Here is a 14,177-nt window from a genome sequence, read left to right on the forward strand (position 1 = left end):
ATTGTCCTGAGAGGCTAGAACCGGATTTCAGTGGAAAACACATAAAATTTTAATGACGATTAGGGAGCAATAGTGAATATATCGTTGTTGAGTTCGAACACTGGACTAGCGGGCAATGCTTTAAGAGGATTGATGCTCACTTTCCGCGCATTCACCGAGAACGGCTATGGGGGAATTATTGAATTTAATGGGTCATAGAATTGTTAGTACCTATAAATAATTCTAGATTGAGTGGAAAAAAGGTACACGAATTAAAAAAGGAGATGACGTGGTCAAATATATTTGTGCAGACATTACTTCGTGGAAATTGACCCTTGTCGCCAAACTTGGATCGATAAAATGAAGCATATTTCAGTTAAAACCATCGTTTATATACTTCTGCACATAAGCGTAGCATGCTGTATCTATGGAATGATTTCAGATTGTTAACTCAAGACTAAAAGAAACATGAATTTGATTTCGCAATTAAAAAGTTCTGAAAATTGCGCGGGATCGTTTCTAAAACAGACAGAGTCCTCTACGACGAATAATTATTAAAATACTGAACTTGACAAAATTGCGCAAAGTACTAGCGCCTACTTCGTAAAATGGTATACACATCAAAGATTATATATGTAGCGGCATACTAGTCACGAAACTACTTGATAAACACCGGTCGGAAGAGTAAAACCACCAATTAGACAGAAAGCAACGCCTTCTAATCTGCTACAATAAAACCCAATATCGTTGTCGATCACTGGTAACATCTTGCAGCTCCCTTTACAGCTTCCCGCGAACTGTTCTGCACGTCCTATTTCCGGGGCGGTATACTCGTTGATGAGTTTGGGATGGCGGATCCTACTGCATGGCCACAAATGGGATTTCTGTTCTTCTGGGCGCAAATCCCACTCTCATAAGGATACAAGCTCGCGGATGTCACTTCGAAAAAAGAAAAGATAAAATTACCTCTACTTCTTCTTGACTGTGAATGGTGACTGAGGAAGGTCCATGAGATATTTGACATGAGGATTGACACAAATTTGAAGATCACCTCCTTCCCAAAAGGGAAGCGGTTTCGACATGCCTCACCAAATACCAAATTGATACTTTTGCCATCAGAGATACTACAATCGTGTTCTTTGCAAAGTGCGGTCCAAGATAAAGCGCGAGAACAGTAAACTGCAGTAAAGCAAAGTTGTTGTAAAAACCGATTCCGCTTCCAAACACTCAATTCCAAACGAAGCTCACTGCCTCACTTCAAATCAATAGCATCAGCTATTGATAGGCATTGTGTCACTTTATTACTTCATCAATTCACACATATCTCGCCCCGGTATATAGAGAATAGTTTCTTAGCTTTTCATTTAAATATGTATGGTCACCGTTGAGCTTTAGGTGAGTCTCACCTACACACTATCGAGGACGAGGCTGAAATCCTTCACAGAACTCTATGACGACCCACTCGTCGACGACTTTAAGATAGTAGATTTCCATTCATAGCATAGCCAGCTGTATAGTGGTCGCCCTTCCTCAATGCGGGGCCTATATATCACCACTTCCGCCTTTTGGCCAACATCTCTATCGGTATCAGCTCCGAACGAGTGCATAGCTCTTGGTTTGAAATTTTGTCGGGGCAGGGCACCCCAAGGCTTGCAAGTATCAAGCTACCGTAATATGCATAGAAGGAACATTAACACGAAACAAATTCAACTCCACCTTGATATTGTGATAACTATATACATTTCTACATCTTGTTCAAAACACCCAAGGAGGACGTAGCTCTAATCCATCGAGCCACATTAAAATCAGTATCGTCGTCGGCAGTAATAATGCTACCCAGATTCAAAATTTATCATCACTTTCAATACTGCCCCATTCAATACTTTTCCGATCTAAAGTGTGCGACGATATCTCAGACTGAGAATCTTTGTTTTGTTGGTATTTATTTTCAATCCGACTCTGCTTACCTCCTTTTCCAATACAGAACCGTTTATCCACAGTTCATAATTCTACGAGCGTAGTCGGATTATTTAAAGGAATATGTCATAGTCCTCCGGCTAAACTGGTCATAACGGCTGGCCCATAACGAAAATAAATAATATCAATAATAAAATGTAACCATAGCTGACTTTATTTTTACATCAAGTTCATTTGAGACTCGATACAGTAGCCGATACAGCCTTCATCTGTCGCTCAAATATAGCTGAGGGAATTCTCTGGAATGATATCTTGCGGAAAATCATTCAGAATCAATTCGGAGCAGGATTCACGCTGATTTCCAGCAACCTTCCAAATAATACGAAGAACAAAATGGATGCGGAGCGCCCCTCGGGCCTTACTATTTGATTTCGCTTAATCCCTGAACGTAAGTAAGCATTCTGGGAACCTCAGGTCCTGTTGCTTTCCCCGCTCTCATTCGTTTGAGTGCTTCCTCAACTTTAGCGGCGCTGTCAGATGGAATTGCTCCAAATGTCGGGAGCGCTTTTGAGAGTGGAGGATGAATAAGTTATTCAACTGAAATCTGCTCAAAATATTCCCGCTAATCTGTCCGTCGCGATTTGTCGATTGGTAAGCAAAGTACCGATTCGGTCATTAACGCAGCAGAGGTATTCGATATCTTATGTAGTTGGTATGGGCTTTTAACGAGTCGGTACAGATCTCTCTTGCGCAAAGATCTGCCTTTTCTCACGGACCTTCATTTCGATATCGTCATTCCAAAGCCGTTTACCTGGCTAAGAACAACTACTTCCCTGATTACAGTAGACGCAACTACAATATATTTCTACTAAAGTAACTTTTTAAGTTTTGTATAAATCGTGGAAGTTTATATCTATCATGGAACATATGTAGGATCAATCTGCAAGGTCTGTCGAAAAATTGGATGGAATTCCCATTCAAAGAGACTAAAGCATACGTTGAGCGAACCTGAATACTGTTGTCACATATTCTAGAACACAATCCATGTCAGTTGACGAAACCAACAATTCAGAATTGAGAAGTCAATCCACCCCTGAAGCGTGCTTATCGTTTCTGTAGCATAAACATAACCCAAAATTTGCAGTTTATTGATCAACGAACAAACAGAGAATATTTTATTCCCAACTCACAGGGAAGTCACTCCTCGTTTGAGTATCCATCTCGAAGCTTAACAGCTCTAGTGATTTTTACCTCACCTATATTTCCAGACTCTTAGGCCGAGTCAAATAGCAAATCAGGAGATATTGACTTTTCCAACCTTCTCTCCCAAAACGTCTTAGGAATTTCTTTGGTGGAGTTATTTCCTTTTTGCCGAAGAGCTTTACATCCCCGAGGTAATTGTTTCCAGAAGTCTTTGGGAATATGGCCCTTTATAAGTAAGAACTGAAATATGTTCCCATCTCATCTTTCGAAGGTATTCGAAGGCATTTAAGCATCACTAACAATGAGAAGGCTGACTGACTAGCCAAATGTTTGGATCCACAATGGTGGGATCAGACCCAGAATCGAGCATCCGACTATCCTCTGTCAAGTTTTCTCTGAAGGATCCGCGCATCTGAAAATTAATTATCGGGATAGTGAAACGACTAAGAACTTTAATTTTTTTATTTCAAATGATCCAGCACCGAATTATAAGGAGCACCACGATGCTACTTTTTTCGGAGACGCTTCCAAATAATTGCTCCCATTGTCTTATTTATTACTATTTTTTTTTTCGTGAAAAGTTTGCACAATAGTCTTCGATTGTCATACCTTGACAAACATGTGCCTTTTTTTTACGTATTAAAATATCCCCCCCCCCCCGCTAATGGCAGGATAATGGCATAAAAACTCCGGTGGAAAGCCAATGTGAGGAAGAGGACGAGACGCTCCGGCCTGCTCGAGTATCAGACGAAGACACCTCGATAAGATTTTATTCAACGAAGTACTTCCCAGTTTTTGCCCCAAGAAGGTGTTCTCAAATTCTCAAAAGCCTGCGAACGCCACATGTTGGACGCCAGTGAAGAGGTCATTTTAGAAGATAATATACAAACTAAGCCGACTAAAGGAGGTATTTAATGGCTGAAAACGTCACATTCCTTCTCTCGCTAGCAGTGCTATTTCTTCCAATTAGACGATACCATATCTATTAGAGTGCTTGATATGATCATTGAGCTTCCTTGTTAAGAAAGCCCTGAATATCAAACAGAAGAAGGTATTGTTTGAAGAAGAAACTTTCTTTTGGCTGGTATCTGGTATATTACAAGTCCTCGGTAAATCAAGAGCTTGAATCTGACTCTATGAACACCTGTCAAGTCGAAAGCACTAGGACGTGGAATATTCGTTGCACTTCTTCCACTTTCAGGGTTCTTGTTGCACTGAAGCTGCAGATTGTCGAGTTATGCCTACTGAAGGTGGCGTGTCGTCTACGACTTCGATGAAAGCTGACTTAAGGCGATCGTAGCAGACGTTGTCAGTTTTTCCACCTATTTACCGCTTGTAGATGTGATTGATAATGCGCTCTAGAATTTTATAAGGCTTTGGATGCATGAGATGCTTCTTGATCCTGACAACACAAATAAATGCATGAAACTGGGACTTCGTCCTAATCCACAGGGATTCATTTTTGTAAAACCGTTCCATTGACAAGTCCAGCTGAAGAAACGCCAATATCTTCTTTGGCTGCGACTCGTAGTCGTAGCGATAACTCTATTGCTGGCTACGCCGTACAGCAGAATCCACTATCCCAAAATGCCCGACGAGTGGGTCATCCCAAAAGTACACGGGCCAGAAAAAAGTTCTCAGGGGAGCTGAAGTGGATTTCAACAAACCGTCAATGATGGAATCTTAGGCGGACTCAATAAGGCCATATTCTGTCGAGCTTATTCTAGCTTCTCGTCATCCTGCTGTGCTGTGGCTAAATTCTCGCAGTAATAATGATGGAAATGCTAATACTACTGAATTTTTATAAAGGACCTGGTGCGATATTGTTGCTTCCTGTTAAGTGAAATATTTTCGTGGAGGTCTAGTTTATTGATGTTGTAGACGAGGAGAGGCTTCCTCGAATGTTAAGAGGACTATCTTCGACCAGGAATTGGAAATATTGTATAATTTTCATAAATACTAACACGTATCTTTTGTAGATGTTCTACTGTTGCTGTGTGAGGGACAAATTTTAAGAAAGAAGTGACCCCAAATACATTGATGGAATTATTCCAATAACTCTCCAGTACAGTCTGATCCATAGCTTTTGCCGCTGGATTTATGGGGAAAGTGGTCTGATAAAAATGTTCCTTGCACGTTGTAATGGTCATTTTGAAGCCCCCCAAGTTGCTTTTTTTACATAAATGCTAAATCCAAACTTGCAGAGGCGCTGGAAGGCAGCACTTGATTGATGCTGCATGCTCCTCTGGTGGCTCACAAGCAATTAAGATATCTTTGATGTGATCCCTCGAAACGCACCGCCATCAACAGGTCAACCGTAGGGAACATGATGCTTTTACGATACTCTCACCTTGAATTTGCAAGTACCCCCACAAGGGTATCATGCTCTGTTACCCTGAGGGCTGGCTAAAGGGCTGTCTGAGAGAAGGTGATTTCCATTGTCGAATTTCTCTAGGTATATAACATACAAGGGCACTAAAATGTGATTATATAGGGGGTTTCCTAGAAACCTTAATGTTCAAGAATTTATTTTGGGGGCATTGCTCAGGAACTTCGACATTCCCACTGACATACTGACTTGTTATTTTGTTAAAAATATAACAAGGAAACATTTTTTAGTATGAACTCTTTCAACTGGCGTGAATATTTTAAAGGTGGTTGACAATCGATTGAAGGTGATGAACGTCCTGAAGTTCCTTCCATATAAAGTGATAACTGACGTGTCGACAAAATCAGCACTCTGGTCCGAGCGAATTGACGTCCGACAATTTCGATCTCATTGCGAAATTTTTAAGATGCACCGCCACCAATCTTTCCAACGCATAATGACTGACCGCCAAATAGGCTATCACATCCAGGTTTGTCAGGAACTGCTTGATCTTTCAAAAGAAAATAAAAAGTTTTTCTCGATGATCATAGCAAGTAATAAATCATGGGTATATGATATTGGCACTGAAACGGAGGTCCTATCGTCCCAATGGGTGGGTAAAACCTGCCCGGGGTATAAAAAAGCAAGCTAAATTCGATTTAATATGAACGTGATGCTGACAAAATAATTTGAGATAACCGTGAGTATGTCCCCCAGTGCTCCCCAATGAACGAGACTTACTACATTGAAATTCTGGAACGTCTGAGAGACGCCATCTGTTCCAAAGAAAAGTGGAGAAATAGCAGCTGGTTTTTTCAACGCGACAATACTCTAGGCCACATGCACTGCGTATCCTGAAACCCTAATAATAAAACTGCATACAGGGAAAGGAGTTTCTAGGCGGCACGGAATGTACCGGTAAGGTACGAGGTAGCAAACCATACTAAACCAGCTACGAGGAACTGTTCTCGCGAAAGTGAATAAAGAATGTCGAGCATGTGCAATGCTTTTCTTCCACAATAAAAATTCAAGTATCGCGCCGAAAGACGAAAATAGCAAATAGTCTTCTTGCATCCTAGCCAAGGATTTGCTAGTCATACACCGATTGACTACTGGCTGAAGAAACCAAATTTACAAATAACGTCGTCAATATTTATTATTTATTATTTACTTCCCGGTACCAAATTTTAATGAATTTTGTTTCAAAGCTCCTTTGTTGACAACAAACGGTACCACAAAATAATAATATTGAAGCATAAGTATAATTTCCAGAGGGGAAACAAATCAATCAAAATCATATTATAAGTCTTTCCTAAGATTTCTTTAGCACCATTTTGCATTGTGTATTTTCTACTTAAAATTTCGTACGATACGCTTGAATCCCAACCAGCCTAAATAATAGATTTACACCTGATTCCAAAGATTTCCCCCTTGACACCTGCTAAATCAATTTGAACGTTGCCTATCCGAATTAACTAAAACGACATCTTCCTCTCACAAACACACTTGAAACAATTTCGATGTCGATAAACCACCAACATTATACGTGCGTATAAATCATTCAAAAATTCCCCAAAGAAAGTTACAAGGATACATAATCTCTAACGTCACGTTTAATTATCTTCCAATGAAGATAGATACGTAATAAAGGAAAGAAGATTGCTTTTAGCTTCGGTGTCAATTTCAATCACGCCAGGTCATTAATTTTACGGGCGGCCCTTTTAATTATGTCCCCGGGAAATCTTAACAAGGATGCGCGCACAACATGGGGCCGGGAACTATGCCATTCTTGAATACACTATCATGGGACGAAACTGTTACAGAGCGGCCGGATGGCAGGAATTCTTGTAGACAAACTGAAAATATGCTAGAGATTGGAGACAGGATGCAAAAAGATGGTGTACTGGAATTGGAGGATGTTTAGGAATACATTAGTCAGTTATCCAATTAGTTACTTAAAATGAGCCGTACCATATATGTTATGTAGGTATGTAAGTGCAAATTATAGAAGTCCCAGAACTAAACAGTGTCGTTTAGGTGGCTTTACTATAAGTTGATAATAGATCATTTCTGGAATTAATCTTCTTACTGAATAAAACAATAAACCCAGTGATTTTTTCCTCCTCCTTTCAAAAAGTCCTCCACCTGTTTGAGTCACCTACAAATTGTGATTCCTTGAACAAATGGCTCCGATATTCATAGCCCTATATCTGTACATCATATAACCATTAGGGACACAAAATGACGACCGCAATACCATATAAATATAAACACATCTAAGTGTAGGAAACTAGGACACAAATAATCTGGGACTTTTCTATCATATTTCACTTATTGTCTCAAGACAAACAGAAACCGGGGAATATTACCTTGATATCCTCTTTTGACGTAAAATAGTTTGTATGTCCTACAAACTCGCAAAGTAAAATAGAATACCAAGAAAAGCTTTTCTCTGTTCTTTAATAACTTTAATTTTCAATAGCCCTGTTTCATCGTCGTGCCAAGTAGGCGTATATCTTTCAGGGTAACGTAAAGAAAGAATAAACTCTTCAAAAAAAGAAGGGAAAGCCATTAAAGCAAGTGAACTTACGGTGAAGTTCCCAGGGATAGAGTCAAACGATTTTTATATGAAAACTTCCTTACCCGGTGAACTCCTTTGGTTCCAGACTTGATGTTATCCAGAACATAATCGCCGTTAATTAAAGCCAAGTGAATGGTAAAAAGAACTATGGAGAGGAAACATTAAGTGTAATCTAAAATGCTCGTTAGTGCCGGTAGATGAGTAAACAAGATATGATGTAATTGAAAGCTTATTGCCTCGCCACAATCGATTAAATCTCCGAACAGATGCTTTCATGATGTTTACACGTTCTTGAGTGCTCCAATAATTCTATCAGCGGGTACTGTGTCCTCGTGTTTGGTGCAATGGAGACCCATGGATTATAAGGCTTAGAAAGTGTAGATCTGTGGAACTGAGTGGCTCAGGAAGCTATTAAAGGCAGTATAAGCAGCACATAAATACCGGATCATCATCAACGGCGCAACAACCGGTATCCGGTCTAGGCCTGCCTTAATAAGGCACTCCAGACATCCCGGTTTTGCGCCGAGGTCCACCAATTCGATATCCCTAAAAGCTGTCTGGCGTCCTGACCTATGCCATCGCTCCATCTCAGGCAGGGTCTGCCTCGTCTTCTTTTTCTTTTTATACCATAGATATTGCCCTTATAGACTTTCCGAGCTGGATCATCCTCATCTATACGGATTAAGTGACCCGCCCGCCGTAACGTATTGAGCCGGATTTTATCCACAACCGGACGGTCATGGTATCGTTCATAGATTTCGTCGTTATGTAGGCAACAGAATCGTCCATCCTCATGTAGGGTGCCAAAAATTGTTTGGAAGATTCTTCTCTCGAACGCGGCTAGGAGTTCGCAATTCTTCTTTCTAAGAACCCAAGTCTCCGAAGAATACATGAGGACTGGCAAGATCGTTGTCTTGTACATTAAGAGCTTTGACCCTTCTCTGGTGAGAAATTTCGAGCGGAACAGTTTTTGTAAGCTGAAATAGGCTCTGTTGGCGGACAACAACCGTGCGCGGATTTCATCATCGTGTTATCGGTTGCGTTTTTCGACCTTAGATAGGAGAAATTATCAACGGTCTCACAGTTGTGTTCTCCTATCTTTATTCTTCCCGTTTGACCAGTGCGGTTTGATGTTGTTGGCTGGTTCGTTTTCGGTGCTGACGTTGCCACCATATATTTTGTTTTTCCTTCATTGATGTGCAGCGAAAGATCTCGCGCCGCCTGCTCGATCTGGATGAAGGCACTTTGTACGTCTTGCGTGGTTCTTCCCATGATGTCGATATCGTCAGCATAGGCCAGTAGTTGGGTGGACTTAAAGAGGATTGTACCTTTTGCATCTACCTCAGCATCACGGATCACTTTCTCGAGGGCCAGGTTAAAGAAGACGCATGATAGGGCATCCCCCTGTCGTAGACCGTTGTTGATGTCGAATGGTCTTGAGAGTGATCCTACTGCTTTTATCTGGCCTCGCACATTGGTCAGGGTCAGCCTAGTCAATGTTATTAATTTCGTCGGGATACCAAATTCTCTCATGGCCGTGTACAGTTTTACCTTGGCTATGCTATCGTAGGCGGCTTTAAAGTCAATGAATAGATGGGTCAACTATTGTCCATATTCCAACAGTTTTTCCATCGCCTGCCGCAGAGAGAAAATCTGATCTGTTGCTGATTTGCCTGGAGTGAAGCCTCTTTGGCATGGCCCAATGATGTTCTGGGCGTATGGGGCTATTCGGTCTAGCAAGATAGCGAAGAATATCTTATAGATGATAGTCAGCAACGTGATACCTCTATGATTGCTGCACTGTGTGATATCTCCCTTTTTATGTATGAGACAGATAATGGCTCATTGCCAAACGTCAGGCATTGATTCGCTGTCCCATACCTTGAGCACAAGTTGATGAACCACTTAGTGTAACTAGTCGCCTCCATATTTAAACAATTCGTCTGTAATTCCATTGGCTCCTGGCGACTTATGATTTTTTAGCCGATGAATTGTACGGACTGTTTCTCCTAAACTTGGCCCCACCAACTGAAGACGGCGCGTGCCCGCGTTCTTTGAGAAAGCAACATTACTCGGTATGCTGCATTCTTCACTTTCCGTTTCTAGCTTACATTCATCGTCAAACCAGCCGTTCCGACTCCTTTTGCGGCTGGGGCCAAGTATGTTTGTGGCCGTATCAATGATAACGTTCTTCAAATGATTGTGAAGATCATTTGTTGATGCTTCATCTCCAGGTCCTCTGTTGACTGCGGTTATTGCGACATCAATTTCCCTCTTATAGATATCGCGGGGGGTTGTGTTGTGGATGGCTTGAGTGTTAACTCTCACCTGATTGTCAGAGGGGATTCTGGGTGGTGTTGTTATTCGAGCTTGGAACACCATACCAACGAGATAGTGATCCGAATCTATATATCTATATATTCTGACATTCATCAAGGCTAAGAGGTGGGGACGTTCAATCAACACGTGGTCAATTTGGTTGAAAGTGGTGAATGTATGTTTTTGGACCGCTTTCCGCGCAAACCAGGTACTTCCAACAACCATTTCGTGCAACACTGCAAATTGAATAATCCGCCGTCCGGATTATACGGACTCCTACCCTACTGGGCTGTTAAAATCCCCAAGTATGATTTTAATATCATATCTGGAACAAGGTTCGACGGTTCGTTCTACTGCCTCGTAGAAGGTATCCTTCTCCGACTCTGCAGTCTCCTCTGTAGGGGCGTGAACGTTAATGAGGCTTATATTTCTAAACTTGCCTCGCAAGCGCAGAGTGCATAGCCGTTCGCTTATATTTTCAAAGTCGATAACAGCAGGTTTCATTTTTTGGCTGACTAAGAAACCTACTCCGAACACATGCTTTACTGGATGGCCACTATAATATATAGTGTAGTGGCTCTTTTCCAGGAAGTCCCTTTCCAACGCATCCCCTGTAACGCTGTTACATCAGCCTTATATTGGGACAGGGTATCGGCTAGCTGCTCAGCAGCTTCATCTCTGTACAGGGAAAGCACATTCCATGAGAAAATGCGCAAATCGTTCTTCCTTTGTCGTTGCTGGGTTCGTCGTTGTGTAATCCGTCCAGTCCAAGGCTCCTGTTGTGGCTCCGTAACATCGGTTTTCCGTGTAGAGTTGTCAGCCCTACCCAACCCCCAACCTAGAGACCAGTTGGTACAATTTGTCCCGTTTTTAGGGAATTCTGAAATGGAATTTCTAAAGTGCCATCAATTCTAAGAATCTCAATAATTCCCATAAACACAACAAATAATCGCTTTCATTTAATTATATAATTTCCTCTTTCTTTTCCGGTTCTCATCCCATTCAACGGAAATTAAATCAATATCATCACTCCACCCCAACGCCACTTCACTTTCGTCCTTTGCCTCACCTGCATTACATTTACCTGGTGAAACGTTTATACTTTCAACAAAATTCCGGGTGAACGTAACGAAATGAAAACAGACGAATTCTGCGAGGAGTATCCACATAATCTAATCCCAACACCTGGATATTGGATTGAATGTTCACGACAGAAAATCTCTATGCCAAATCCACATACGATTTGGGATGATAGCGAATCTGAACATGAGGACTTTTCCGAAAAACCATTACGTGCCGGGAGTTCATCCGACGCATACTTGGAACGAGGCTGTTCAGATCTATACGAGGACGATGAAGATTCCGAAGCCGTGCCCAGGTAAGCTAACATCCTACTTATAATACTATAATTTCATTATGTGGCAAGCGAAGCGTACGAAAGAAATCTTTTATCCTTCGCTCTCTTGCCGGAAGAAATAGATAATATCGTGTTATGACTTCAATCTCGTAACGTACTTGTTTTCATATCGAAATCGCTACAAGTTTTCGTAAACTCTTATCCTCGCGGCTTCATCGTGTCCCTGCTTCCAGGCTACAGAAGGGAAAGTATTATTTATATTCGCGCAAAATACGATATTATCACACACGTTACAATCTATTCATAATAATATCATAAGAACACCCCCAAACCTTCATTGGAATATCTTGATAATGAAATTACACCCCAAACGTATATATTGTATGTATATATTCACACAACCGCAACACGCACATACACACAATTTGTGTTTTGAACAATTTTATACGAATACTCAAGTCCTAGGAAAAAGACGGCGATCGAGGAGCAGTGGGAACAACAGCAAGGATTCGAGCTAACATCAGTAGAACAGGAAACTTACGAGAAGTACTTCTATGGGACTGAACATTGGAATTACTTTACAACCGATGAGGATTTGGGTCCAGTGATTTTATCAATAAAACAGGAAACATTAAATGGACGCGATCAATTTAGAATATTAGTTAGAGCTATTTCATATACAGTACATGGACTGATACCGGCTTCATGCGTTTTTGCAGATAGGTAAGTACAAAAGTTAGAAATTTGGTAAATTTAATTAGTAATTTAAGAAACTTACTCGCTTTATTTAAACTTCTTGGAGAGAAGTTGTATCTGTACATGTGCATCTTAGATACAATCCCACCAACTTATAAGATACAGTCACAAAAGATGTGACATCAATGTCGCCTAAGTAAAAATCTAACAAATTCATTCAAGCAAATTTCAAGTTTGGCTACAAAAGAAGGCCTTCATCCCCTAATATTATCATCGATAATGTCGGGACAACTCTCAGCTTAGCGTTACTGCGCTAACCAAATCCAAATAGCTTTGCATTACGTTTATTTCTTTAGGTCTTCGCAGCTAACTTCTACCATAGCTTGTTAAGCTTCATTCTCCATAACAATTGAGAAATTATTATATGCCTCCTGGACGCATCAACATTGATAAAGATAGAACAGCCCGAAGCTCGCTCCCACTTTCCATAAAGTCCTCCATGAATTGCTTCGCAGATACAATTTTCCGATTTTACTACGTGTGCCAATGAATATTAACAGATTTTCGCTTCTCTATTTGTTTTATGAGCAGATAAATCAAGATAAGATCAAATATCTTTCCGTTTCATTTTTATTATTCTTTTTTTCCTACAGTTCGCCGATTCTTTCGGCGCAGTTAGTCCTTTATAATTTTGTTGATGTATCGTTAGTAAACACGAGCAACAAGTTGACCAGAAATGTGGCCGATATCTTTAACTACAATCACTATGGAGGAAATATTCTGCATTTCCATCCCCATTTAATCAAACTACGAGTAGCATTTGCTGGAATTCCTTATTTAAATCACAACTGTCGTCCCGTACAGTGGCCACTCAAAGCTCATTACTCAAAATCTAATTACATCATTTAGTCGTTGACATTCTTGTTGTACTATTGCTGTCATTTAAACAGCTCGATATGCAGTTTACAGATTGCAAATGATAGCGTAAAATGTCGCTAGCTACTAGTTACAGATGAGCACAGGCTGCCACTTCTCTCCGCTGTAAAGCCCGCGTGGTCCTACTCGGGTTTTGGGGAATCCTTTCACTTTCACTGTAATAGACCTTACAAGGATTTTCCATGTCTGGTCAGTTAACCAGTTTAAAGTGTATTTGCTGTCTGCAGATATATATATGCATTAGGCCCCGGATAAGTCTATGATAGAATATGTCCCACCTAATCCCATCTGTATGCAGTTGGGGATTGAGACTTTCGTGTGGGTTAGCTGGTATCAAACTGCAGCTCTAGAAACATTTCTGCATTATTTGAGGTCCTACTGAATTCCAATCAGTAGCGAATTCATCATCGAATCTTTTTTAACTGCAATAAAACCACCACCAATGGATATTGCAGGCATGAGTCGGCAATAGCTGAATGCAGCTCAACTGACGTCAGCTCATTCGTAAAGTGACAGTTCCAGTATTTTGACGCTTGCTTAAGGTCACGAAAGCTATTATATAGTTTGCCGATTTAGTTCCTCCCGTCCTCATACCCTTTAGGTTGAAGCGTGTAAATGGTTTCCTCCAGGACATCGTAGAGGAAAGCAGTTTTTATTTCGAACTGCATCAAATGCAGGTTTGTCAAAACTACAATAAAAAGTGCAAGTCTGGTCAAATGGGGCTCAGCAAAGCTGAATATTTCCTTAAATTCGATACCTGCGGTCTATCTGAAGCTACAAATCGCAGTTTATCTTAAGTTTGAAGCCTCACTTGCAGCGGA

General features: G+C 40.8%; 1 protein-coding gene across 8 annotated transcripts in view; it reads left to right on the forward strand.

The window, feature by feature from the left end:
* The window catches only part of LOC119655154, a 584,113-nt gene that overhangs the window by 534,336 nt on the left and 35,600 nt on the right, over window positions 1-14,177 (forward strand). For 6 of the 8 annotated variants that reach the window (XM_038060895.1, XM_038060896.1, XM_038060898.1 and 3 more), the window contains 2 exons: window positions 11,511-11,745; window positions 12,184-12,447. In XM_038060895.1, the coding sequence (XP_037916823.1) occupies window positions 11,511-11,745; window positions 12,184-12,447 (499 nt within the window). The remainder of the gene's footprint in view (window positions 1-11,510; window positions 11,746-12,183; window positions 12,448-14,177) is intronic. The other 2 variants (XM_038060897.1, XM_038060900.1) reach the window with 1 other exon arrangement.

Source organism: Hermetia illucens, chromosome 4, assembly GCF_905115235.1.
Source record: "Hermetia illucens chromosome 4, iHerIll2.2.curated.20191125, whole genome shotgun sequence".
NCBI lineage: Eukaryota > Metazoa > Arthropoda > Insecta > Diptera > Stratiomyidae > Hermetia > Hermetia illucens.